The 24265-nt window shown below is 44.6% G+C and overlaps 1 protein-coding gene across 4 annotated transcripts in view; it reads left to right on the forward strand.

The window, feature by feature from the left end:
* Window positions 1-24265, forward strand: part of GHR (growth hormone receptor) — a 191842-nt gene that overhangs the window by 70722 nt on the left and 96855 nt on the right. For all 4 annotated transcript variants that reach the window (XM_036409455.2, XM_036409450.2, XM_036409454.2 and 1 more), the window contains one exon: window positions 19023-19103. In XM_036409455.2, the coding sequence (XP_036265348.1) occupies window positions 19034-19103 (70 nt within the window). In that variant the 5' untranslated portion in view covers window positions 19023-19033. The remainder of the gene's footprint in view (window positions 1-19022; window positions 19104-24265) is intronic.

Below are 24265 nucleotides of genomic sequence, written 5' to 3' on the forward strand. Positions count from 1 at the left end.
GCAGAGGCAGAAAAATGAACAAATTATGGACTTTCTCAGGATATGCTCTGTGACCACTCAAGTGTAGCATTGCGGTGTGTTTGCACTTGAACTGAGATGACCACAGATGCATGAAGTTCTGGACCATTATGTCCTCTATAGGGCTCCTGCCTGGTGCTGTCCTTTTATATTTACTTTTATGTTTCTCAATCAACTTAATCACATTGAAGTATGTGAAATATTTTGGTTCTTCTTTAAATGGGTATTTACAATGCAGGTTTAACAATGGGCCACTTGAGTCATTTAGAAACCAGCTCCTTTGTCATCATTTGTTGCAATTCAGGTGACTGACTAACACTTCGTGATGACTTCTGGGAGAGACTCTTCCTCAGTCATAGAGTTTTTCACTGGAATACTTAAATGAGCAAAAGTTGTTATGGCCAGAGCACTACATGCTACTGGAAGGCTGGTGAAAAGTATTTTTTAATTTTATTTTTTGCTTCAACCAGACTCTGCTGGCAGCAGACCTCTGGGAAGCCTTGTGACAGGAGCTGCCCTGTGTAACATCGCGTGTGCTCTGTTTTTCTTCTTGGACCCATGAAGAAAATGTTCCTGGGATTGAGAAAGCTCCCCTTCCTTGTTATTACAACACAAAGACTGGTGAGGGTCAGCGGTTGAGCCATGAGGGTGGGGAGGAGGGTGATGGTCACAGATTCAGTGCCAGAGCATATTAGCTCTTTATTATATTCTTATTAGCTCTATAGGACAAATCCCCTAATAGTATCTGTGTCCCACTTATACAGTTTCAGAATACATTGCTCAGTATACAGTTTTGTTTTGGGGGTCAGGGTACAAAAACCTGGACAGCTATAACCCAGTGACTCACCTGAGTCACCATTCCAGCCTCCTCACTTCCCCCCCAATAGTGTGGCCAGTGTAGATGCCCCACATGTGGAAAGTCATGGGTCTCCTTTTTCTTTATATCTATCTGTGTATGTTTTATGACATTATTATTTTTTACTCTGGGAAGGAATATAAACTCAGACTCTCTGACTTACTTTGTTTTATATTCAATGGAAAAATAAAGAGCAAACTAAAAATGAAATAGCTATTTGTATGGGGCCTGTTTTCAACTTTCTTTAGAACTTTCATTAGAGAGAGAGAATAACATAAGAATCCAGAGTTTATCTTACATTATTTAATATTTACCAGATAAGCAAGCCTACTCATTTAAAATTGGAAGAAAAATCAGAATTATCTCTGGAAAAAAAGAATCATTTTCAGGCCATATTACACCTACTCTTCATTTAGCTCGTCATCTTGGTATACATATGAAGTGTCTAGGAATAAAATCCTGTTTGAAGCAGAAAGCCTCATGTGTGTCCCACTTACACCATTTCAGTATACATTGCTCAGTATACAATTTGGTTTTGGGGGTCAGGGTACAAAAACCTGGACAGCTATAACCTGGTAATAAGCCAGCCTCCTTCTTCTAAGCACTTCCCTACTATCTTTGTACAACCATATGTATTACCTGTTTTTATTATTTGACTAGAGGCCCGATGCATGAAATTCTTGCAAGGGGCTCAGCTTCATCTGGAAGGTTGTCCAGACAGTCATTCTGCTGTTTGGTCTAATTAGCATATTAGCTCTTTATTTTATAGGATAAATCCCCTAATAACTTGAGGTTTGGGAGAAGGTGAGCCAGGTATAATTTCTTAATTAGACCAACATCATATTCCTGTCTGCCTAGGATGGTCATTTCTGTGGGCTTGAATAATCCTCCAAATACAGCTGTTGATGAGTTCTAAAATCCCAAATGCTTCTGGGTCCAGCACATTAGGATAGCTCTATTGGGAAGGTTTATTTAAAAAGCCATATCAGAATGCATGTGTTTGGGCAAATTTTATTTATTTCTTTATAGGTATTGAGAATAAAGTTTCAGCTAATATTTTTACACACATTTCGTGTGATTATTCTTTCCCATGAATTTTTCAGTTGAACTATAAGGATCTGGGCTGGCTGGCTCATTGGTCCTTTGCCCATGTTTAAACCCTGGTTATCTGGGATCCGACTTCATCATAGTGAGTTCCAAAGTGTACACAGCTCTGGGTTGCCCTCTTCCGTGTGCTTGGTGAGCCATCCTGTCAGCATCCATGCCAGCCTGAGTGGAGAAGGGGAAGCAGAAGGGATGGGCATTGCCCTGCAAGAGGGACACATGCCACCTCCACTCACAAAACCCATGAGCCAGGATGGAGTCATGTGACTACAGTTAACTGAAAAGTTGCCTTTGAGATGACATCTCTCATTGGATTCTATTACTCAATGAAAGTGGGAAGAGTGAATATTGGGGGACAACGAGTAAGCTTCAAAATATACTTTTTCTATGAAATAGTGTATTGAAGAGAGCCTGAGTGGGTGTTGGCAGGCCATTCCTGGAGGCGATGTGAGATGGTGGGTAGGACCACCTGTAGAGAAAGGATGAAGAAAATGAAATCGGAAATGCTGCAGAGTGACACTGACAGAGGAAACAGGATGGAGGAGGTGCAGAAAAGGGCCAGATAACTCCCGGGTTTCTGGCTTGTATTGCAAATGCTGGAGAGAGACCAGGTTTCAGGAGGAGGTGTTTATGGGGCCCTGCCTTTAACTTTGAAATGTGATTTAGAGGCATCTGTCAGACAGGCTGTTTCTGCTCATCCAACATATGTCTCCTAATAAATTAACCACCCATTCACCATCAGGTGAGAGCCCCAGGTCTAGTCATTGTAACTGATCTATTCAAATGCATGGGCCTCTGGGAGGGTTTCTTATAGTAACAGGCTTGGTTGTATCACATGTCACGGAATGATTAATCACATACAAAAGTAGGAAAACCCGCCAGGCAGAGGGAGCCTTTTAACCCGCTAAAGGCCTTGCTAATTCTCTGTCGTCATAAATCATGAGCAGCCTCCCTGTGTTGATAGTATGGACAGGATCGTTGGTCACACAGGAGTATTAGTCACATGGACTTGTGTGCGGCAGCTCAGCCCACATTCGGTGATGGGCGTCGTCATGACTGTTTTAACCACGTGCAGAGCTGCAAGTACCACCACGGAGCTCCAGTGCCAGGAAGCATGTGTTTTGTTTCTTGTGTTGCTTGTCAGGTAATTCACTAAGTGTTTAATGTTTTGCACCTTTTAGTTGATTTGTGATATTTTTTTCTTAGAAAGGCCTACTAATGCTGAAACCAGTTTGGCTCAGTGGATAGAGCGTCAGCCTGCAGACTGAAAGGTCCAGGGTTCCATTCCGGGCAAAGACATGTACCTTGGTGTGGGCACATCCCCAGTAGGGGGTGTGCAAGAGGCAGCCAATCGATGATTCTCTCTCATCGATGTTTCTAACTCTCTATCCCTCTCTCTTCCTCTCTGTAAAAAAAAAAAAAAAAAATCAATAAAATATATTTTTTGAAAGAAACAAAGGAAGGGAGGGAGGGAGGGGGGGGGGGAGGGAGGGAGGGAGGGAGGAAGGAAGGAAGGAAGGAAGGAAGGAAGGAAGGAAGGAAGGAAGGAAGGAAGGAAGGAAGAAGGAAGGAAGAAAGAAAGGCCTACTTTGTCGAAATGCTATGTCTTCCTGCCCAACCGACCAAAACATCCTGCAATTGATGTGCAGGCAGTACTAACGATATGCTAGTGGACCGTTTTGCACCACTGATGGGTGCTGAGGTTAAACATTTACAATGAAATATGTTAGGATTTCCAATGGGCACAGGTGTTTTGGAGTTCATTCATTTATCTTTCATTTAATGAATGAAGTGCTACAGTCTGGCCACTCGGGATACTCTGACATGGGAGAGTCCAGTGAGCACGACCAATGGGTGGACACCTCTGCCCTTGGGAGCTCCATTCCTGCCTCCTGGAAGCCAGGAAGTCAGATTCAATAAGCCATCGCTGTCTGAAACGCATCCAAAGTGTCGTCGTTGTCAAATTGCAGTGCTTGGCCTTCTTCTGGCTGGCCCTGTTGTGATGAGTCTGTTGAGGCTCCAGCCTCTAAGGCCTGGTTCCACTTTTATTGGCAGAGGCAAGGAAGTACCAGGAATAGTTGAGGAGAGGGGGCACAGGAGCGGGGACATTTTGTGAAACAATTGGGAATTGGGCTGTGTGCCTTCATCTACTCTCCTGCTACGGGGAGGAGGTGGGTGAAAAAGAGAGAGGGGAAGAGGACAGAGAGACAGAGAGAAAGAAGTTGAGGAAGGTAGAAAGAGTATATCTGATTTGGGGAGAATTTTGCACACGTTTGTATATAAAAGCAGCAGGAAACTAGAGACTAAGCCATGCCTGGCAGTGACCAAGAAACTTGCACCGTGTTCTACCTTCAACCCCACGCTGTCTGCCAGACTTTAACCAGATTAGTGCAATGTGGCTGCTTGCACACATGACTGAATGAAAAAGGAAATTGAAAAGGTTCTTTTCATAAAGTTCAGGGAAACCATATGAAAATCCAGTCTTCTTCAGGAATGTCTGCTGTGCTGTTGGTTAGTACACCCGTCTTACTGACTTCCATCAAAAGGCTGCCGATCATGTGTCTTGTTATTTTTAACTGGCTTTCACACCTTCAGATGTAAATCTCCAACATGGCTTGGGCCGTGGTTCTCCTCCTCCCATGTCATTCTGCCCGCACTGGCTTCATTTATTTGTTCCACCCTTTCCCCTGCTTCCCTGCTCTTCTCCTTTCTCCTCTCCGCAACACTTCTCTTCCTTGTCCCGGAGTTTATAAAGTGTTCCTTTTAGGCAAAGCCCCAGACGGCCAGCCTTGTCTGATCAGCAGTGAGCTATAATTTGGGCTTCCCAAGTGTGTTCCCTGAACGAGAGCCTGGTGTTTGGAGTATGTCAGGAGCTGGTCCATTTCGAGAAAGTCCACAGAGGTTATAATTTGCTCTCAGGAAGCACTTGGGGGTTTTAATTCGGTCCGTGTTTTACATGTGAGCAGTCAGCTTATATTTTCGGACAAGGTTGTGAAGAGGAAGTGACGGCCCAATTGCATGTTTGCTTGGCTTTTCTTCTGAAGTCTTGGGGACTCAGCACTTGGGGGAGAAGAAAAATGAGACTGTCATTCTGCACGCCTCACCGGACCTCCTGGCTGATTTTCTCTGATGCTCGGGGTTACTCACTGAAGGCCTGATGAAAGCTGTCGCCTCACCTGATGTGAGGGGAACCCGCTTAATCTAGCTCATGGAAAGCATTCAAATTAACGTCCAATGGAAAGACATGCTCCCACTTCCTCCATACACCTATTTAGTAGCGTTCGGTGTCTCTGTTCATTCCTTCAACAATTTATGTAAAACCAAGCTTTTGGGGCACTGAGCGAGGGAATGGGGGTGCAGAGACAACCCCAGGGAGAGAGAGATATTATTAGAAACACAGTAAATTGAGGTGACCTGGAGCTGAGGTTGGGGGTGCATCACAGAGGGGGGAAGAGGTCAGGAGGCAGAGGGGCCGGAGGTGTGACAAACCTGGAGCCCCTGAGAAGATTCCTCCACGGTCAAAGGTAGGGTGGGAAGGAAGTTGGTGGAACTTGGGAATGAAAGGTAGGGAGAGGCCGGGTCTGGCCACACAGGGCTGGATGTGCCTTCTCAGAGTTTTATCGCTTATACTAGGCAGTTTGAAGCAAGGCTGGTAGGAGATGCTGAGTTCAGTTTGGACAGGAATCATATGAAATGCTTTGGGGCATCCAGGTGTATTATCTCCCCTGCCCTCCGGCTCTTTAGCCTTCCCATGATGTTCCATGTAAACCGCCAGCCTGGGATTCCCTGGAGCTTCTCAGCCTCGTTTGGAAGCAAATTTTTAACTGATAGCAGGATCACAAGTGGCTGGAAGTGAAAAATTCATTGGAGTCATTTTTATATTTGATGGGAAGACCAAGGCCTACCACTTCTCTTCTACGAGATATAGAACTGGTTTCCTCTAACCAACTGCAGTGGAAAGCATTCAGGTGGCTATTCCTTGGACTTGGTAGGTGGACAGTCTCCACAACTCAGCAGTGCTTCAGGGTTCAGCTCTTGCCAGCCCTCCCCCACCAGCCCACTGATACAGGAGAAATTGCCAGGCCATTGAACGCCGGTTTCCTGTTTTACACAGTGGTGGTCCCACGTGGTGGTAAACAAAAGACTCCTGGGACTTGAACTTGGAAGTAGGGAAAACAAGCTCTCTTGAGCCAAGATCCTGGATTTATGAGGACATGCTAGATTTACAAGGACAAAGATAGCCTGCCCTTTCCCCTTCTACGCCACCTTTTCTTTCCAAAAATACATGCTCCTTGTCCTTATCTTCCCCTACCTCGTCTGGTGGAGACTTTGACCTTGGTTTTGATTTGCCTTTCCCTTGACACATCATCTGTGTTTTTCATTTCCTAGTTAGGTCTGAGGTTAAGAGGAGAAGCAAGGCCAGCAGCTGATTGAGACAGGCTCTCCCTGGCTTTCTCACTTTCCCTGGGTCATCTCGTGCCCAGATTCATGTGTTTAGAAAAATAGATGCATCACCTGACCGAGAGGTGATCAGACTCAAGAGCCTATTTACACACCAGCCAAATTCAAGAGGTGGGCGAATATATCAGGATGCCAATGCATTTGTTTCTTCTCCATTTCCACTGTCCAGTCATTTCATTTCGGTTGGTTATTGGATGAGTTTTCCAGAAAGAGAGCAAACCCGAAGGCGGAATAAGAGTCAGAAGGCCCTTTGGCAGTGGCAGATTTGGAATGGAGGGACAGAATGACTTTAGGGGAGAGCTTCGCCAAGCTCTGAGGGATTGTTTTACCGATTCTGCACTGGGACATTCTTCTTGGCTGGCCAAAGCACTCCTCGCCAGAGGTAGCTGGAGGAGACAAAGCCATAAATTATTTACCATCTAATTTTTTTTTGTTTTGCATTCTTCATCCATCATTAATTGATTGAACCAGACTGTCTCTGAAGGCCCTTCTGCCTCCAGATTTCTATGCTCTGCTAAAAACCCTCTCCTTCCAGACCTGTTTCAATAGTGACTAGGTATTACCTTCTTTCTTTTTTTTCTTTTTTTTTTCTTCAATTTTCTTTTGTATTGGTTTCAGATATACAGCTTAGTCTAACCGTTAGACAATCACATACTTTACATAATTATCTTCTTGTCTGATGTTTAGGAAGTCAACTCGGACTTTACAATGGACGTTTAGAAACAGTATTAATTTTCTATCATTTTCATAATGAATTGTCATAATGTAATAGTTTATAACAACTCCCCTTTATCATCTCACAGTTCTATAGATAGAAAGTCTGGGTATAACATGGTACAACTGCTTGGATTCCCTGCTCGACTTCACAAGGCTGAAGTTGAAGTGTCGCTAGGGCTGCACTACAGACCGGGCTTTGGGGATGAATTTGCTATCAAGCTCGTCAGAGTTGTTGACATAATTCCATTCCTTGCCCTGTAGGACGGTCTCCCCATCTCCATGCTAGCTGTCAGCAAGGACCTAGTTCTGCTCCTAGAGGCTGCCTGTGTTGCGTCTTGAGGTCTCCTAGAGCAAGGGCTGGCGAAGCCCCTCTCAAATGTCTACTCCCAGTGACTGCCAGTCTGCTTTTACGCTCATGCAATTACATTGACTCGGGGAGATAATCCAGGATAATCTCGCTGTTTTAAAGTCAGTTAATTAGTAACCTTAATTATGTCTGCAGAGTCCCTTCAGAGCGGTGCCTGGATTAGTGTGTTTGAGTGACCAGAGACGGGATTCTTGGGGGACCACTTCAGCCTTCTGCTGGCCTGGTCTCAGCAGCAGCACTTTGCAGTCCTACTTTGTCATTACTTGAGTGACCTATCTGTGGGCTGCTGATGTCATTCATTTATGTAGATTCTTTGATTTTGCCACTTCACAGGACAGTATTTTCTTATCCTACCTTTATTGTAGTTAGTATTTCAACTGCTTGGCATTGAAGGTTCTCTTTTGCAAAAAGTGCATCAATGGGTTGGTCGCGTGGAGAGACTGATCTTTTTTTCTCGCCCTCCATGCTGCAGAGGACGGTTTGTTGGGGCCACTGAACTCTGTTTTCACAAACTTAAAAATCATCATGGTTTGGTTTGCACCAGATCCGTAACTCTCAATTCTAGCCGCACCAACATTTGAAGTATCGATACTCGGGCCCCACCCCAGAGATCCTGAGAGCAGTGTTGAGCCAGAGCATGTCTGTAACCCAGGCAGCTGTCATTGAAAGCCGCGCTGGGAACTGTTGAGAGGCTGCAGACGTTGTTGTGCAGATAAGGAGGCCGAGGGTGAGAAGTGATTTACTTCAAGTCCCATAATTAGTGACAGATCTGGGTTCTGTGCCAGTTCTGTGCCACCAACAGGTTTCTAGTGTCATCAGTGCTCAGCAATTGTATGCAAAATGAGTGCTGGGCAGGTCCAGAACACCTGCTTCTTGCTCCAATCGCAGACTATCTTCCTTGGACTCGGAGGAACTACTGGGCCTAGCAGAAGAACTGAAGGTCTTCTCAGCAGCGTGGCCTGCTCATGTGCAATAGTAAGCACATTCTGCGGGAGCCGGGGAGCTGGTCACGGGATATCCACAATCTCTCCGTGTCCCAGCTGCACAGTCGATGCCATAGCCACTCACCTGCCTGTGGCTATGGCGATGTGGCTAGTGCCCATTGTGGGGTGCTGTGAGCATAAAATATACGCCAGATACAAAGCTCCGTGTAAAAAAAAACAAAAAAAGTGAAATATCTCATTAATGCATTTCATCGCTATCGCATGATGCGATGGTAATGTTTAGGATATATTGGGTCAAGTAAGATATAGTATTAAAATGTATTTCACCAGTTACTTGTTTAATGTGGCTACTAGGAAACTAAAATCACACCTGTGGCTGGCACTGGTGGCTCATATTATATTTCTGTGATGCACCCTGTATTAGAGAGCATTTTGAATGCCATTCGCAATGCATGGTGCAAATCCGAGCTACTGCACCTCCATGATCTTACAGAATGAAGCGGTTGTTATAAACGTCCTGCAGATAAGACGTGACAGCGATCTGCCCTGTGTTTGCCATCTATCTGGCAGCCAGTCAGTCTGGCCAAATAGATTTCTTTCTATTTATACGTATAGGCTTAACAGAGGTGGAGGGTGTCCCTGTGTCATGGAAATAGCGCACGTCATAGCTCTGAGGTAATGTACCGAAAGCAGGCCAGGTGTTTCTGGAGGCCCTAAGGCCTGGAGATGGATAGTACAGCCCAGTGATCAGCAAACTCCTTTGTCAACAGAGTCAAATATCAACAGTACAATTGAAATTTCTTTGGAGAGCCAAATTTTTTAAACTTAAACTTCTTCTAAGGCCACTTCCTCAAAATAGACTTGCCCAGGCCTTGAGCATTGCTGCTCCTGGGAAGTGCTGCCAGGTCAGCATTTGTGAATTGTCACCAAACTTGTCAGGCCTCACCGCTGGATGTCCCGTGGTGGCTGCCCCTGTCCATAATGCACATCCAGACTTCACTCTTTCTCCTTTTCTGTCTTTTTCCCTGCCTCTCTGGTACCCCGCACAGGTGTTTGTTCAGCCTGGGTCAGCCTTTAGGAGGAAACATGGGAAGGGACGTTGGGCCTTAGAAACCCCAAGTTTGGCTTTAATGCTTGCCCAGGAATGTTCATTCTGTCGGTGGGGTTCACCTCGCCTCTCAGCGTCCCTCTAAACTTGCAGATCTGGGTCAAAGTTGTATGGAATAGGCCAGTGGTTGGCAAACTCATTAGTCAACAGAGCCAAATATCAACAGCACGATTGAAATTTCTTTGGAGACCCAAATTTTTTAAACTTAAACTTCTTCTAATGCCACTTCTTCAAAAGAGACTTGCTCAGACCCTTGGTATTTTGTGAAGAGCCACACTCAAGGGGCCAAAGAGCCGCATGTGACTCGAGAGCCGTGGTTTGCCGACCACTCGAATAGGCACCTTGCACACTTCCCCGTGGGCAGATTTGGGGAGGCATCTACTCTGTGCCAGGCCCAGGGCTAGACGTGGGGGATCCAGCAGTAAGGGGACGCAGGCCTCGGTGTGCTCCGGCTGAGAGAAGAGAGGACAGGAGCGAGCAGCCTCAGGACACGGGTCCTCGGTGAATGGCGCTTCTCATTGCATGGCACAGCGCGGGAGTTAGCTTAGCGGATAGTCACAGTGTGGGTGAGGGGAGCTGAAGCTCACGGCGTTTACATCACTGCCGAGTCACCGGGTCAGCGATGCTGGGCTGGCACCAGGGCATAGGACTGCTGACTGCCCTCGCTCTGCCCTGCCCAGGAGACCACATTGCCTCATGCTTGGTTTCCCAACTTGTCGACCTCAGGAGAACGTTACCATTTAGGACCTGACCAGAGGAAAGAAGTTTTCCTCAGTATTTGCTCTATGACTTATCTAGGCTTGCTGGTATACCATGAGTTACTGTACTAATTATCATCTCAACAAGGGAAGACTTCACTCTATGAAATGTCCTCCACAGCTTGTCTATTTCCTATTAAATTAGGTTCAACAAAGCCCATTCCCTTCTGAGAGTTTGCAGCTCCTCTAATATCTTCAACTTTGTTTAAAGCACATTCTTCATGTTACAGATCTGTCACAGTAATAAAAAATATTAGACTTAAAACGGAGCCTTTTGGAAAGAGAGAGTGAAAGCAGAAATTCAATAAGAGGTTTGCTTTTTCAAATTTGGTTTTGGAGAAAAAATGACTAGGTACTATAGATGCAACGGTGTGAAAGTAAGATGTGAAAAGGAACATACTGTTCAAATAAGCGCCTGTGTAATGGGGGTTCTCTTCCATGTGAGAGTCATGCCGCATTGTGTGTGAATCATGGGATGCACCAGGGTGGGTGAGTTTGACAATCATCCATAGAAATAACTGGTGTGGTGAACTGTCACATCCTACTGAACTCAGACAGGATGCCAATGCCCTGAGAATGGCCCGCTCCCAACATAATACCCCTGCATCCCAAGATAGGAGCAGCACTAGCATCCAGCACTGAAATGCCCCTCATTCTTTCACTCCTCCAGAAAGGAAGAGGTAGACCCAAGTTCCTGTAACATGGCTGTCTTCTCTGTTCTCACAAGGAGAGAACATTGCTAGAGAAGGCATCACACCAAGCTGCTCATGGTGAAAATTCATCTACCCAATTTGCAGCTCTAGAAATCTATGATTCACAAACAAATGATCTGTTCCCAGTCGCAATAGCATAGACTTCTCTTACAGTAGATGACAGAGTGATTAGGGGGGAAATCAGCCTCTGGATTATTTCCCACACAACTGGGCCTCCGAAGGAGTGTAATTGCCTGTACCCCTAGCAAAAATGGGTGGCATTCCTGCCTTAACCTAGGGCTATGATTGGCAAACTGAAGCTCTGAGCCACATGCGGCTCTTTGGCCCCTTGAGTATGGCTCTTCCACAAAATACCACGGCCTAGGTGAGTCTATTTTGAAGAAGTGGCGTTAGAAGTTTAAGTTTAAAAAATTTGGCTCTCAGAAGAAATTTCAATCGTTGTACTGTTGGTATTTGGCTCTGTTGACTAATGAGTTTGCTGACCACTGACCTAGGGGATGCACACATTGCATTATGCTGAACCTCCCTTTTCCATTCTGTGATGGTGCTTGGCTGAAGAAGGGACTACCCAAGAACACATTTGCAGATCCCTTTGCCACCTCTTTAGGCTTCCATTTCACGATATATAAGTGGGACCCCACTCTCAATCTACTCCTTGGACATTTTACAAAACATAGTCTATTCATGACGAATATCAGAAAGAGTCAAAATAGCTACCATTTATTGAATTCAGGCAGAGAGCATGCCAAGTGATTTGAATAAATCATCTCATTCAATCGCCTCCTGATGTTCCTATGAAAAAGGTAATATGATTATCACCCCCATATTCGAGATGAGTAATAGGAGGTTTGAAAAAGGCAGGATTTGAACATAGCTCTCTGACTCCAGCACCCATGCTCTTTACCCCTAAGCTTACCCTGTGTGTAAGTGAGGATCAAGGATAGCATCTGAGGAAGAGGCTGGTGTTAATTTCTAAAGACCTGGAAGTATCTGTGAATGATTATTCACTAAATGTGATCAACTGAGAGTGGAACAGATGGCATCAAATGAAACCAAGTGTCCAGAGTTCACTCAGAAGCACTTCAGCAGATTGCTTAATCTTTGTACCTATCACCTGCATGGATAGCATCATCACTTCCTCAACTGGTGGTGTGCCAGGTGCAGTTGGTACTGGCTTGTGATTCCACATTCAGTGACTGCAGTGAATCCAGTGATTGGGTGAATCCAGGTTCATGACGTGATAGTTTAAAATCAGCCTTGGTAGAGGTGTTTACACCACAGAAATTGGCAAGTGCTACATATCATGGCCCTTTACTCCAGAGAAATAGTTATTAAATATTTATCAATACACTACTGTGTATGACTCAAAAAGAGATACAGTGTGAATTGTCACACTTCTGAAGGTAAGCAAAGGCACTCCCAAAAAAATGTCCTACAAATATAATCATACCTAACTCTTCAGTGATTCTTCTGTCCCCATCATTTTGCATTTGGAAGGACTGCTTAATCATAATGATTTTATTTGTCACTAGAGGCCCAGCACGCACAAAATTGTGTGCAAGTAGCTAGCCTCCACTTGCCTCAGCTGACCTCCCCGCCCTCCTCTGCTCTTAGCTCATGCCCCACCCCCACCACAAGAGCCACTGATCATTTGGTCGTGAAGGCGCTATAGCATGAGGGCCATGGGCCTTTTATATAAGATATTACTTTTGTTTATTCTTTTTTTTACAGAATCAAATATGCTCACTGTAACAGTTTAATATTTATGAATGCAAGCACAAACATACAAACTTAAAATTATATATCAATGTTGTAAAATAGAAATATAAAATATAATGCAAGATCTATATTTCTAAATTAAAATTAAATTTTCTACTGATCACATTTTTTTAAATGAAAAGAAACAAGAATTAATTTTAATAATATTTACCCCCAAATCCAAAATATGATTTTAACAGTCAACATTGACTGTATTGACATATTGTGCAAACATTTTGTTCCAAGCCTTCAAAATCCATGTATATTTTACTCTACAGAACATCTCAATTTAAATGCTAAATTTTCATCAGAAATACTTAATATGTTTTTATATTTTATAAAATCTACAGCTAAAAAAGGAGATCCAGCTGAAACCAGTTTAGCTCAGTGGATAGAGTATTGGCCTGTGGACTGAAGGGTCCCAGGTTCAATTCCGGTCAACGGCATGTACCTTGGTTGTGGGCTCATTTCCAGTGGGGAAGGGGGAGGTGTAGGAGGCAGCTGATTGATGTTTCTCTCTCATCAATGTTTCTGGCTCTCTATCCCTCTGTCTTCCTCTCTAAAAAATCAATAAAATATATATTTTTTAAAAAGTAGATCCATACATCCAACCTGTTTCAAATAAACTTAAACACTTAATTGACATATTTAATTAATTAAAATTTAGCTTTTTTAATTCCTCAGTTGCATTAACCACATTTTAAGTGCTTGATAGCCACAGGTGACTGCCTGGTGGTTACTGAAGTGGTCAGCATTGGTACATACCATGTATGGTTTGTTTTAGTAAAAAGGACACTTACTGTTTATACTACACCCAAAGACTTTCCCTCCTCATCCCTCACACATTTAAAATGCCTTCTCATCCTATATTCCCTACTGGATGATGAGAAAAGAGAAATCTCAGCCAAAAGTAGTTATATCGATAATGTCTATGAACTTTTACTCTTTCACTCGTGGGAAGGAAATCAGTAGACCTAAGTACGTTAGTCTGACCAGTTCTCAAATGCAACCACCAAAAAAAGTGAGTAATGAATTCCAAATGCAAACTGTTCCAAAAAAATGCCTGTTGCTAATTAGAATGGGGCATTTTCAATACCTTTTTGGAGTCACCTTGTCTTTTTTACTACTGAGTTCTTATCAAAACTTCACCAGACAGTCAACGAGATTCCATTTTGCAATGTTTCATTAGCAATCAACACCAGTATCAGAAAGTACACGTTTATTAGGTCACCTCCCTGGAGTCTTGGTGTAGCAATATAACAATTCTGCTTCTGTGGTGATATTTTTTCATCAGCTCTTGCATTTTTGGTATCACAGTAGCTAGATCAATAAAACAAAAATGTGGGGAAACATTCTTTCTGATTGACTCAGCTGCCATTTTGGTATTTTGCCTTAACAGGACTACAAGCAACTGAATCTATTATTTTATTTTCCCCCATTTATGAATACACTAACATCATACTTCTAGGGATGCTTTTGACCACTTTTCTTTTGAAAGCCTGATACAAATCAGAAGGTGTAGGTATTATAGTTTTGGATGGTGGTTCATTTCGTCTGTGCCAAATTACAAACCAGAAATAAACACATTCTTCCATATGTGATCTAACCTATTTTTAAATACTACTTTGAATAAGGATGATATAGGGTTCTTCATGAAAGTGTTTTGTCTTCACATTAAGTCCATCTGATCCTCATCCAGTAATAACTTCTCTTTCAGTCTTTGCTCTCCTACCCTGAACTTCCCACATTTCCAACATTTCCACAAGTCTCATAATTGCCCTCAACACCAAGTATCCAAGACAGTCATGTGATCTTCTCCTCCCTCGAAACAGCTCAGATCTCAAATTCCTGATTTCTGTCGATAGCACCGTCTTTCACTCGCACATATGCTATATAACCTCAGTCATTGTGGTCGGTGTGTCTCTCTCATCTTCGTGTATCCATCCAGTCATTACCACATCTTGTCAGTACTTCTCAGGGATACTGAGTTAAGAAGGTATAAGAGGCAGATTTCTGCTGAGAAAACTCACTTTTGCACGTGATTTGCCCATACCAAAACTTCCAGAGAGTTTCTGGTTAATATGGGTTGCAATCTAATTTGTTCACCTTTATTCATAATTCAGAACCTTCTTCTCCAGATCACCAGCTCCCTGAGACCACTACCATGAACTAGTCAGAACTCAGACCCACACCCACAACATTTGCACTGAACTTTGTTGTTATTATTGTTTTGTTGTTGTTGTTGTTGCCATAACAAAAGTTCGCCCATCCCCTCTTACTTTTTCTAACCTATCATAATCTTATTTGCTATTTAGTTCTAATTTTAAGACCCATCAAGTCAGCGGCCGATTTTCCCCAGTTCTGACCTTCCATTTGTAGGTATGCCTCTTTTCCCAGTTTCCTGTGCCTAGCTTGCCTAACTCCCAAAGTCAGGAACGATGGTTTGCATTGCTTTTGTTTTCTTCTCTGTGTTTTGCACAGTGCTAACAGGCACTCGTTGTTGGACAAATACTTGCTAATTTTAAATTAAAGAGAACTGAACCAATTGTTTTCTTTGCTTGAAGTTGGTTATAACAGGTTGGAAAAATATTATGTTTAATCTCCATCTCTTCTCATGTGTTTATGGTCTGTTTTATAGCCAAGAAATAAAAGTCAGTATAATGTAGGCCTAACTAATGTGGAGGCCTCCTCTGCTGGGCAGTCTACAGGATTAAAACTCATGCCAGCTGGATCTTACTGCTTTTCAGCTGGCTCTCCCTTGAGGGAGGGGAGAGAATAGGCAAAATGCCTTGGGCTCTGAGAATGGGAATGGTGTTTCCTTATTCAAGAGTAGAAGCTTGTCTTCCCCCTGCAAATGCAAATCTTGTCATGAGGTTATAGCCACAGAATGTATAGATATCATTAGAAATCTAGAGAGGGATTTTTCCCTAGAAAAATATTGCAAACTTTAAAAAGCCAATAGACTAAGGCACAATTTGGTATAATCCTCTGGCCAATGCCTGCCTGTACTTGGATGGTTGTACTAAGGGAGGGGAATCATGGGACTTTCTCCAGCTCACATCTGCAGGTCATTGGTAGATTGCTTTAAAGTTCCATACTGTGTGTTGCACTCTGTCCTCCACTGGGACGTTTCATCTCACCTAGAACCCAGAGAAGGGTCCTCTCGTACAGAAGCTGCCATGTGAAGCTTGCCCAGTGGAAGAGGTCAGCTTACACTGGAATCAAACAGAATGCCTGCCGTGGGCCTGGTTGTGTGATGGAGAGTTCACTGGGGAAGTGCAGCAGGCTGCCTTTGGAGTTGCCACACCCTGAGCCAGCAACAGTGGGAGGAGAGAGCATTAGTCTCTAAGGAAGCCCGGCTTCTACAGAATCCAGCTTCATTCTTCATCTTCTCTGCTGCCACCCTAGTTGGAGAGTGAGAGTTGGGTCCCTGTGCCATGCTTTCAGCGGCAGCGAACTGTTCTCGCCTCCTGTTTAGGAGGAGAAGGGCATTTTTAAATATCCCTTGTTTTGCTGTAGGAGTGTGAAAATAGACTTCTGCTTAATTTTGCTTTGGGGTATTCTGATCTATTTGTTTTGTGAGATAGAATGTTTTCTATGGAGATATGCTTGGCTCATAGAGGCATTGTGCTCATCAGTTTGTTACCGGCTCAAGGTTCTCGTGCCAGATGCTTCAAAGGCCAATATTCAGAGTTTGAAGTAGGGAAAGGTTTATTGATGGAGAAGGTGCCATCTGGAAAAGATGGAGGGATGCATTATAGCTTCTGCAAACCCCTTTTAAGAGAACACAGAATTCAGGCATCTTTTATGTCAGGAGAAGGGAGGAGGGGCAGGGCAAGAGAGGTGTGTGTCTTCCAGGCACCAGCCGGGACCCAAGGAAGAGCAGGAAATCTCTAAATCTGTTTGTTCCCCTGGTCCTTGACCCCTGCTTCCCAGAGGCCCAGAAATCTTTACCAAAAGCTCCAACCTCAAGCAGAATTCCTCTGATAATTAGTATATCTGGAGCAAGAGCTGTTCACCTAAAGGCCAGGGGAGAAACACAGGCTAGAATGAAGAAGGTCGGAGAGAGCCAGCAACCCACCCTGGGAGAAGTGAAGTTCATGTGCAGGCCATGGGAGAGGGTCAGCAACCATTCACCTGAAGCAAAATTCACAGGTGTCTGGCACCTGCCAAGCTCTTTGAGTTGTTTGGAGAGGTGACTTGCAAACCAGTGAAAGAAGCCTTCTGAGAACCACACACCTCTTTTCCTCTCAGGAAGAAAAACACTGGCCTGCGAATTGGAAATCTCTGCCGCAACTGGACATCAAGAAAGCTGTGCCTTTTAGGCTCTTTCCCTGCCACTAAGTGCATGAGGGCTGAGGGCTGAAACCACCTCTTCGGGGTGCAGCTCCTCAATGCGTTCCCTACTTGAAAGAATACTTTAACAATAAGCATTTAAAGGAAACATCCCATTACCAACAGGATGGCCTGAAAAGCCTAGAACATATCTGTCTTTAGCCTTTTTCTGCACTTCTGCTGAGGCTTCAAACTATTCACCGAGGAGCAGAGGTTCCTCGGGGAGATGCTCAGAGGTTCCATTGGCACTGTAGACAGGGATGAAGCAAGGACATTGGGCAGAGCATTCCAGGTTAGGAATTTAAAACGTGGATGTTGTAAATCTCACCGCTGGTGAAGAGGTGGAGAATTAAGACACACTCTCGGTCCTCTGAAGGACTCCCTGGGGGCAGACGATGAGTGGTCCTCATACATGTCGGCACACACATCCGTATTGAACAGTGTATATAGAGATGTGTTTCTTAGAATTTTTAAGAGCACAAAAGCACATGGAACAGCCCTAGCCAGTTTTGCCCAGTGGATAGAACATCGGCCTGCAGACTGAAGGGTCCCAGGTTCGATTCCAGTCAAGGGCACATGCCCAGGTTGCAGGCTTGATTCCAAGTAGGGGGCGTGCAGGAGGCAGCTGATCAATGATTTTCTCTCATCATTGATGTTTCTATCTCTCTTTTCCTCTATAAAATCAATAAAAATATATATTTAAGGGGAAAAAAAGCATATGGAACAAAAACAATGGTGGGTTACCCACTGTCTGAAAATGAAAGTATAGACCCTGAGACACTATTTACAGATTCATAATTATGCAGCCATTCCTGGGGACCAAGCCATCCCATTGCCCATGAATACATTCTTGTTCACCATTTCTGCCTGGTGCGGGGTAGTGAGCAAGGCTCTTTCATTGTTGCTGAGACGACACAGTAACAAGCATGAGGCCAGTAGGGGCCCTGATGGAGCTCTGCGTGTGGTGATCAGGTGCCTTGGTGATTTCAGAGAGATAATGGCGTTAGTTAGTTGTCAACAGCTCTCCAGATGGCAGTCTGCTGAGTTCACTTTAAATCGGCCCAAACTCGCCCCTTGAGAGGTCTTGAAGTGGACACCTTGTTTGTTTACCCCAAAGAAGCTTATTTCCACCGGGCAGAGGTGGATGCCGGCCAGGCATGTGATCTGCTCCACCATTCATCAAACTGGAGGGTCAAGGTGTGGCCACACGTGGGGTTCCCAATGGCTAGAGGCATGAATGGACCCTTCTTCTGTGAGCCTGAGGTGTTCTTATTCCTCCCAAAACTCCTTAAGCCCCTGGAGGATGCTGGGGAAGGCCTGAGGCAGCACCCAGCTTCTGTTTTCTTTTCTTCTCTCCTTTGTGCCGCCCTCCAGCTAAGCCTCCGTGGGATGGCTTGTTAGCACGGGATTGGATATTGTGAGTGCTCATTGAGCTCTTTTGTTCACTGGGAAACACACTAGAGAACTTTTATTACGATTGCAGTAGGTTGTTTTACTATTCGTTTTATGGCCCTGTGATTGGTGACACCAATGAAAGGTTTTTATATTTCCTGGTTCTATTAAAGCGAACCACACTGGCCCCATTATAGGAGCAATTCGTGGGGTGGTTCTGTGGCTGCGGGCGGGGATATAAAGATCTCTAGGGTCCATGTGATTCCTGAGGGCAGCACCCACAGGGAGGAAACATTTTTACAACCTGCTGTTGGTTCCCAGGAAAAGTATGATACTGTGAGACTCAGGGACCCTGAGAGATGACTAGGGTTTGCTCTAGAACTGCCATGCACGTCAGCTCACATGTGTTTTCCACAGCCTTTAAATGGCATTTAGAGATTATGGTCTGCTCGGCGTCGGCTTTATCTTCTGCTTTTTTTGTGTGATTGCAGGTCCTACAGGTATGGATCTCTGGAAGCTGCTGTTGACCTTGGCAGTGGCTGGCTCAAGTGATGCTTTTTCGGGGAGTGAAGGTGAGTTCTGCTTCCCTGTTCCCACCTGCAGTGTTTTGAAATAACGGTGAACTTTATTTGTTAAATCCAAGTTCTTAGGATGATGTCATCAAAGAGTGTTGCCTGTTAAGTAGCGGCAAATAGGAAACGTGTCTTCAGAATCATGAACTCAGAGGGCTTTTCTGTAGATGTTTTGCAGGAAACGCAGCAGCCAGCTTTGGCATCTGGTGTTTTCGCATCAAAAATAAGTGCCCCAAATCATGCTGCGGGCATTTATGTGAAGGCAAACCAGGTCTCTTGGTCCTCGGGCTCCGGGAAAGACACTGAAATTACCCTGAGTGGTTATTAGCCTACGGATCACTTAGCTCCTGTGTGATTAAGGGTACCGTCGTCTATTTGCAGAGCTCAGAAGTAAGGCCTCTTAGTCATGTTCTCTGAGGGTGGAAATTGCAGGTTTCAAATAGATGTTGCCTCTTACTCTCTGAGTGGTGACCATCTGGCTGTGTTTGAAGGAAGAGACACCTGAAATAGTGAATAAGACACTCAGAAGTCCCAGGCCTGCTGGGCCATCCATGCAGTTCTTCCTGGTTTTTCCTGTTTCCTGGTGGAAAAGTCAATCTATGCAAACATGTGTCTCGGAGCAGAAATAACTGGACCAAGAAAAGGTAATGGAAGGAAGAAAGAAGTATTTTTCTGTCCAGAAAGAAAGCTGTGCTCAGAAGGAGGTGGGGGACTTCAGAGATTGTCATGTCCTTGCTGTTTTCTCGGCTTGGGCTTCCGAAGAGGGAATAAGCCATCTCTGTTCCCCAGGCTGTGACGCCACGTGCAGTGGCTGCTTTCAGAGTAGCTGAGCCCCTCTGCTCACCGGCAGCTCGTGTTGGGAACGAGAGTTCCAGAGCAGAGGTGGTGCCCTCAGAAGTCCTCCCTGACCTTTGAGCCCAAAATAAATCCGCAGTAGTGAGCTGCTGAGGGCGACCAGGGTAACTAAGAGCACAAGCACGGTAAACTATGTGCCTTTATCTCTGAAAGCAATGGAGAAATATTTATAGAAAAGCAATCATAATTGTTTGAAATAGTTTTGGGTCTCTCTGGTGTCATAATGTCAACATTGTGCAAGTCGGACACGGAGGGATCGCAGGCCACGGCTCAGCAGCTTTTCCCAGGGCCGGCTTTAGGCCCTGGTCCCGAGCCAAGGCCTTGTGGCTGGGCTGCTCGCCGTCCCACAGTCACAGCGCTCTGCTCCCAACTTGCTTCGTTAAGGTGACTTTCACGCAGCTGGGCAGGGCTTGGGGGATTTTAAAAACCCGTGAAATGGAAAGTATGGCACATGAAATCTCTAACGATGGATCTTTAAAAATGTATCCCCAGCTGAACGATGAACTCAAGTTACACGTTAGACCTAGAACATCTGCAAAGAGCCTCGCTCTCAGCGGCTTTGACATTTTAGCTCGGACATAAACCTTTGGCTTCGTGGGGGAAGTGGAGAAAACAGCCCCATTAGCTGGCTCCCTGTGTGCCCTTTGGTTTTGCTCTCTGGTGGTTATAGGTTTGCTTTGTGTGTGTGTGTCTGGGAGGAGCAGGGCACGAGAAAATGCAATTCTCGGTAGTAAACACCAATCCAGCAGCCAGCCAGCGCTTGCACACGGGAAGGAATGTAGCAAAGGAACAACTTTCTTCCTGCCGCTTTTTTTCCTCTCAGTGGGCTAACAAAAATCCCTTTGAAGTGTGTGGCTGGCTACTCCAGAATTCTTCCTTAAAATGGCCTGGGGATTGTCAGGGATGGTGCCTGATGTTTCTGTAGGGAGGTGTGGAGAGGCGTGTTTGAGCATGAGTGTGCCGTCCTGGCCATTTACCTGATGGATTTATCCAAAGAGATCACATGACAGGACGAGGATTCGATGTCAGATAACATCCCTGGGCCACGTGTTTCTTTTTCTGCCAGGGCCAGATTGCAGCCAAATCATTTTATTTTTACTTCCTCTCCCATTGGACAAGGTAGACTAAAAATACAGGTGAGAATGGAAAAAGCAAAACAAAACAAGCTCTGGTGTAGTTCGCCACCCATTCATGTGGATTCCGTTTGGTCAGTCAGAGGTGCGCTCTGCAGGGGGAAAGATCTGGGGAGTGGCCCCTGGAGAAAGGCATTGGGGGAGCTGAGAGGAGATGACAGATGTGTGTGCCCAGGGAAGGTTGGCACCTGAAGTGTTGAGCAGGGATTTTCGTGCCTGGGCAGATGAGCAATTAGAGATATACTGGCCCTGAGAGGCTTTTTTATTAAGTCTAATTGCCCTATGGGAGATTTAACAAGAACTAAACACCGAACACTGCCACCATTGTCTTCCCTCGTGTTGCAATAGATGCTCCCTCGTCTTTCATCCTGCACATTAGTCTCTCCACCTGCTCCTCACGGCAGGTTACAGTCTCGGGGAGATTTCTTATTCCAGGATCAGGAGTGACCAGCAATGCCTCATTTCCAGGGGCCTTCACGGGGTTGAACTGTCAACGGGCCGCTTCAGAGCTGCCCCTTCTGAGTTTAGTGAGGAATGTGTTTACAGATTTGATGGACGGGAATTTTTTTCCGAGGAGTGCCTGTTATAAACGAGTCTTATCTCTCTTATTTTAGTTAGCCCACCCCTGAGCATCCTCTTTGCTGAATGCTCCCACCTCAGCAACCTAAGGCGGGAGCTGGCCTGCCGGAAAAGTTCAGTCTAGTTGGGATGTGAGGAACTCCTAGAAATTAATGAGAGACTGTAGAGCTTGAATGTCTAGATGTTGTGAAGGATACTAATGGCTCTGAAAAAGAATCAAGGTGGACCGGACTAGTTAATTCAACAAATTCAATGTACAAATATTTTTTTCAGAGCTTTCTGTTTTCAAAGATTGCACTTAGGGCTCTGAGGAATACAGTGATTCACCCCTCAAGGAACCTACCATGAGTTAAGAGATCAGGATATACACAAAGAATTATGGTAGGGCCCTGCCAGTGTGGCTCAGTGGTTGAGTGTTGACCTATGAACCAGGAGGTTACGATTTGATTTCTGGTCAGGCCACATGCCCGGGTTACGGGCTTGATTCCCAGTAAGGGGCATGCAAGAGCCATCCAGTCAAAGATTCTCTCTCATCATTGTTGTTTCTGTCTCTCCCTCTTCCTTCCTCTCTGAAATCAACAAAAATACATATTTTTAAAAATTACAGTAGGAAACAATGTTGATTAACTATGGAAATAGTAGCCCATACTGCAGTCTTTACGAGTGAGGAAAGGAAGGTCACTTCTGACTGTAGCATAGTAGAGAGAACTTCACAGATACTGGAATATAGGAGAAGCTGGTGTGATAAGGGAGCAGCATAAATAGGCGTGCACAGGAATCAACATGAGGTGGCACAGAGAACTGGTTTCTACTCTGGACAGGGCGCTGTTCCAGGCAACGCATGGTTCCAGTTCACTCATTCAGTATCAAAGATACGTTTTGAGCCTCTACTTTGTGGAAGGAATAGGATTAATTTGGCCAGAGTGCGTGGTACATGAGCACAGTAATTGTAACTATTCCCTTTGGAAGTAATTAAACTTCGGTCAATAGATTGGAGTTAAATTACAGAAGGCCTACAGGTGCTAAAAGCTTTGTAAAGAAGATAAGACTTACTGGGCCTTCACCATAGCTAGTATTTTGGAGTGGAAGAGAAGTAATATATGCCACATCCTGCAAGTCATGGTTTTTCTCAAGAATTGTAGGCCAGCCAAAAGTGCTAAGCTCATAATAGAACATTTGTGTGTATGTCTGTAATATTTATATACAGCATTTATAATATTTACATATAATGTATTATATGTATGTCTGTACATTATATAAAAATATTATCAATCTGCACCCTGTCATTCCCCCGAGGGGTCCTTAGCACTTCTGTGGAGACAGGAGAGGCTCCCACCACCACCACTGTGCTCGCCAGCCATGAGCCGGACTTCTGGCCAACCAGTACTCCCCCTTTAGGGGCGCACTGGTCAACAGGGGGAAGCTCCTGCATTGAGCATCTGCCCCCTGGTGGTCAGTGCGTGTCATAGTGACCAGTTGTTCTGCTGTTGGGTCGATTTGCATATTAGGGTTTTATTATATGGATATATTAGTTGTGGCTTGCAGGCATAGCACATAATTATTATCTTATCACTCTAAAGATTTAAAGGTTCTTCATTGTTCTATTCCTCTCAAGATAAAAACCATATGCTAGGAGTGAGATGCCATATCCTGAAGAAACCAGGATCCCCAAAACAATGTTCTCTGTATGCCTTTGGACAATTTCCATAAACCTATGCACATCGACACAGCACTTGTATGGAAGAAGAGACACTTCTGTTCTCAGATCAGAAATAATGGCTTAACAGAAGGAACATCTATTTTTCTAAATAAACCCTGCTCCATTACAGTTGCAGCTCGCAGAGCCCTGAGCGGTTGCCAAGACATACAGGATCTATTTTCAGCAGGTATGAGAGCCGTGGCTGTAGATGGGAGACAGTAAAGAGTGTGCCTATTAAGTATTTTCAAGGAGGAGCAAACAATCCAAGGTTTCCCATTCAGCAGACGTGACGGAGACACCACAGAGTTTTAGATACTGCCATCTCTCCTGTTGCCATGAGGCAATCCTACAGTGTCTTCCAGTGCCAGGGCCTGAGTCCATGCACATCAGCAATCCCACATCACCTGGTCCTCCTGGTATCACAAACAGCTTTGACATCGGACTCAGCAGGCCATAGCAGGCCAAGGTATGGAGCTTCTGGTATTATCTATCTGGTGCCAATGGAAGGTATGAGCTTAGATCTTTGGAGATAATAACACAGAACACTCTTTCAGCGCGTTCTTACTGAGCACTGTAATGGATTCAAGGGGGAATTTTATATTTGTGTTTTCCTTTAAGAGGCTCATGGTCTGTAGAAGAGAAGAAAGACCCCAAAAAAAATGATTTTGGTCCTCTTAGATTATGGAAGAGTTTTAAGCTGGATACCAATACTGTTTGATTTTCACTTTGGAACTCACACTGGTAATTGAAAGTGAATTTGAAGGAGATAGATGTAGAGGAAGATGGGTGTAATAGGTCAGCAGAGAGATGATGTAAGTGTGACCATGGTGGTGAAAAATAGATGATCACAGACAGATGTTGAGGAGACACATCACCGATGCTTGGAGTCCAATTCC

Source organism: Pipistrellus kuhlii, unplaced genomic scaffold, assembly GCF_014108245.1.
Source record: "Pipistrellus kuhlii isolate mPipKuh1 unplaced genomic scaffold, mPipKuh1.p scaffold_m20_p_4, whole genome shotgun sequence".
Taxonomy (NCBI): Eukaryota; Metazoa; Chordata; class Mammalia; order Chiroptera; family Vespertilionidae; genus Pipistrellus; species Pipistrellus kuhlii.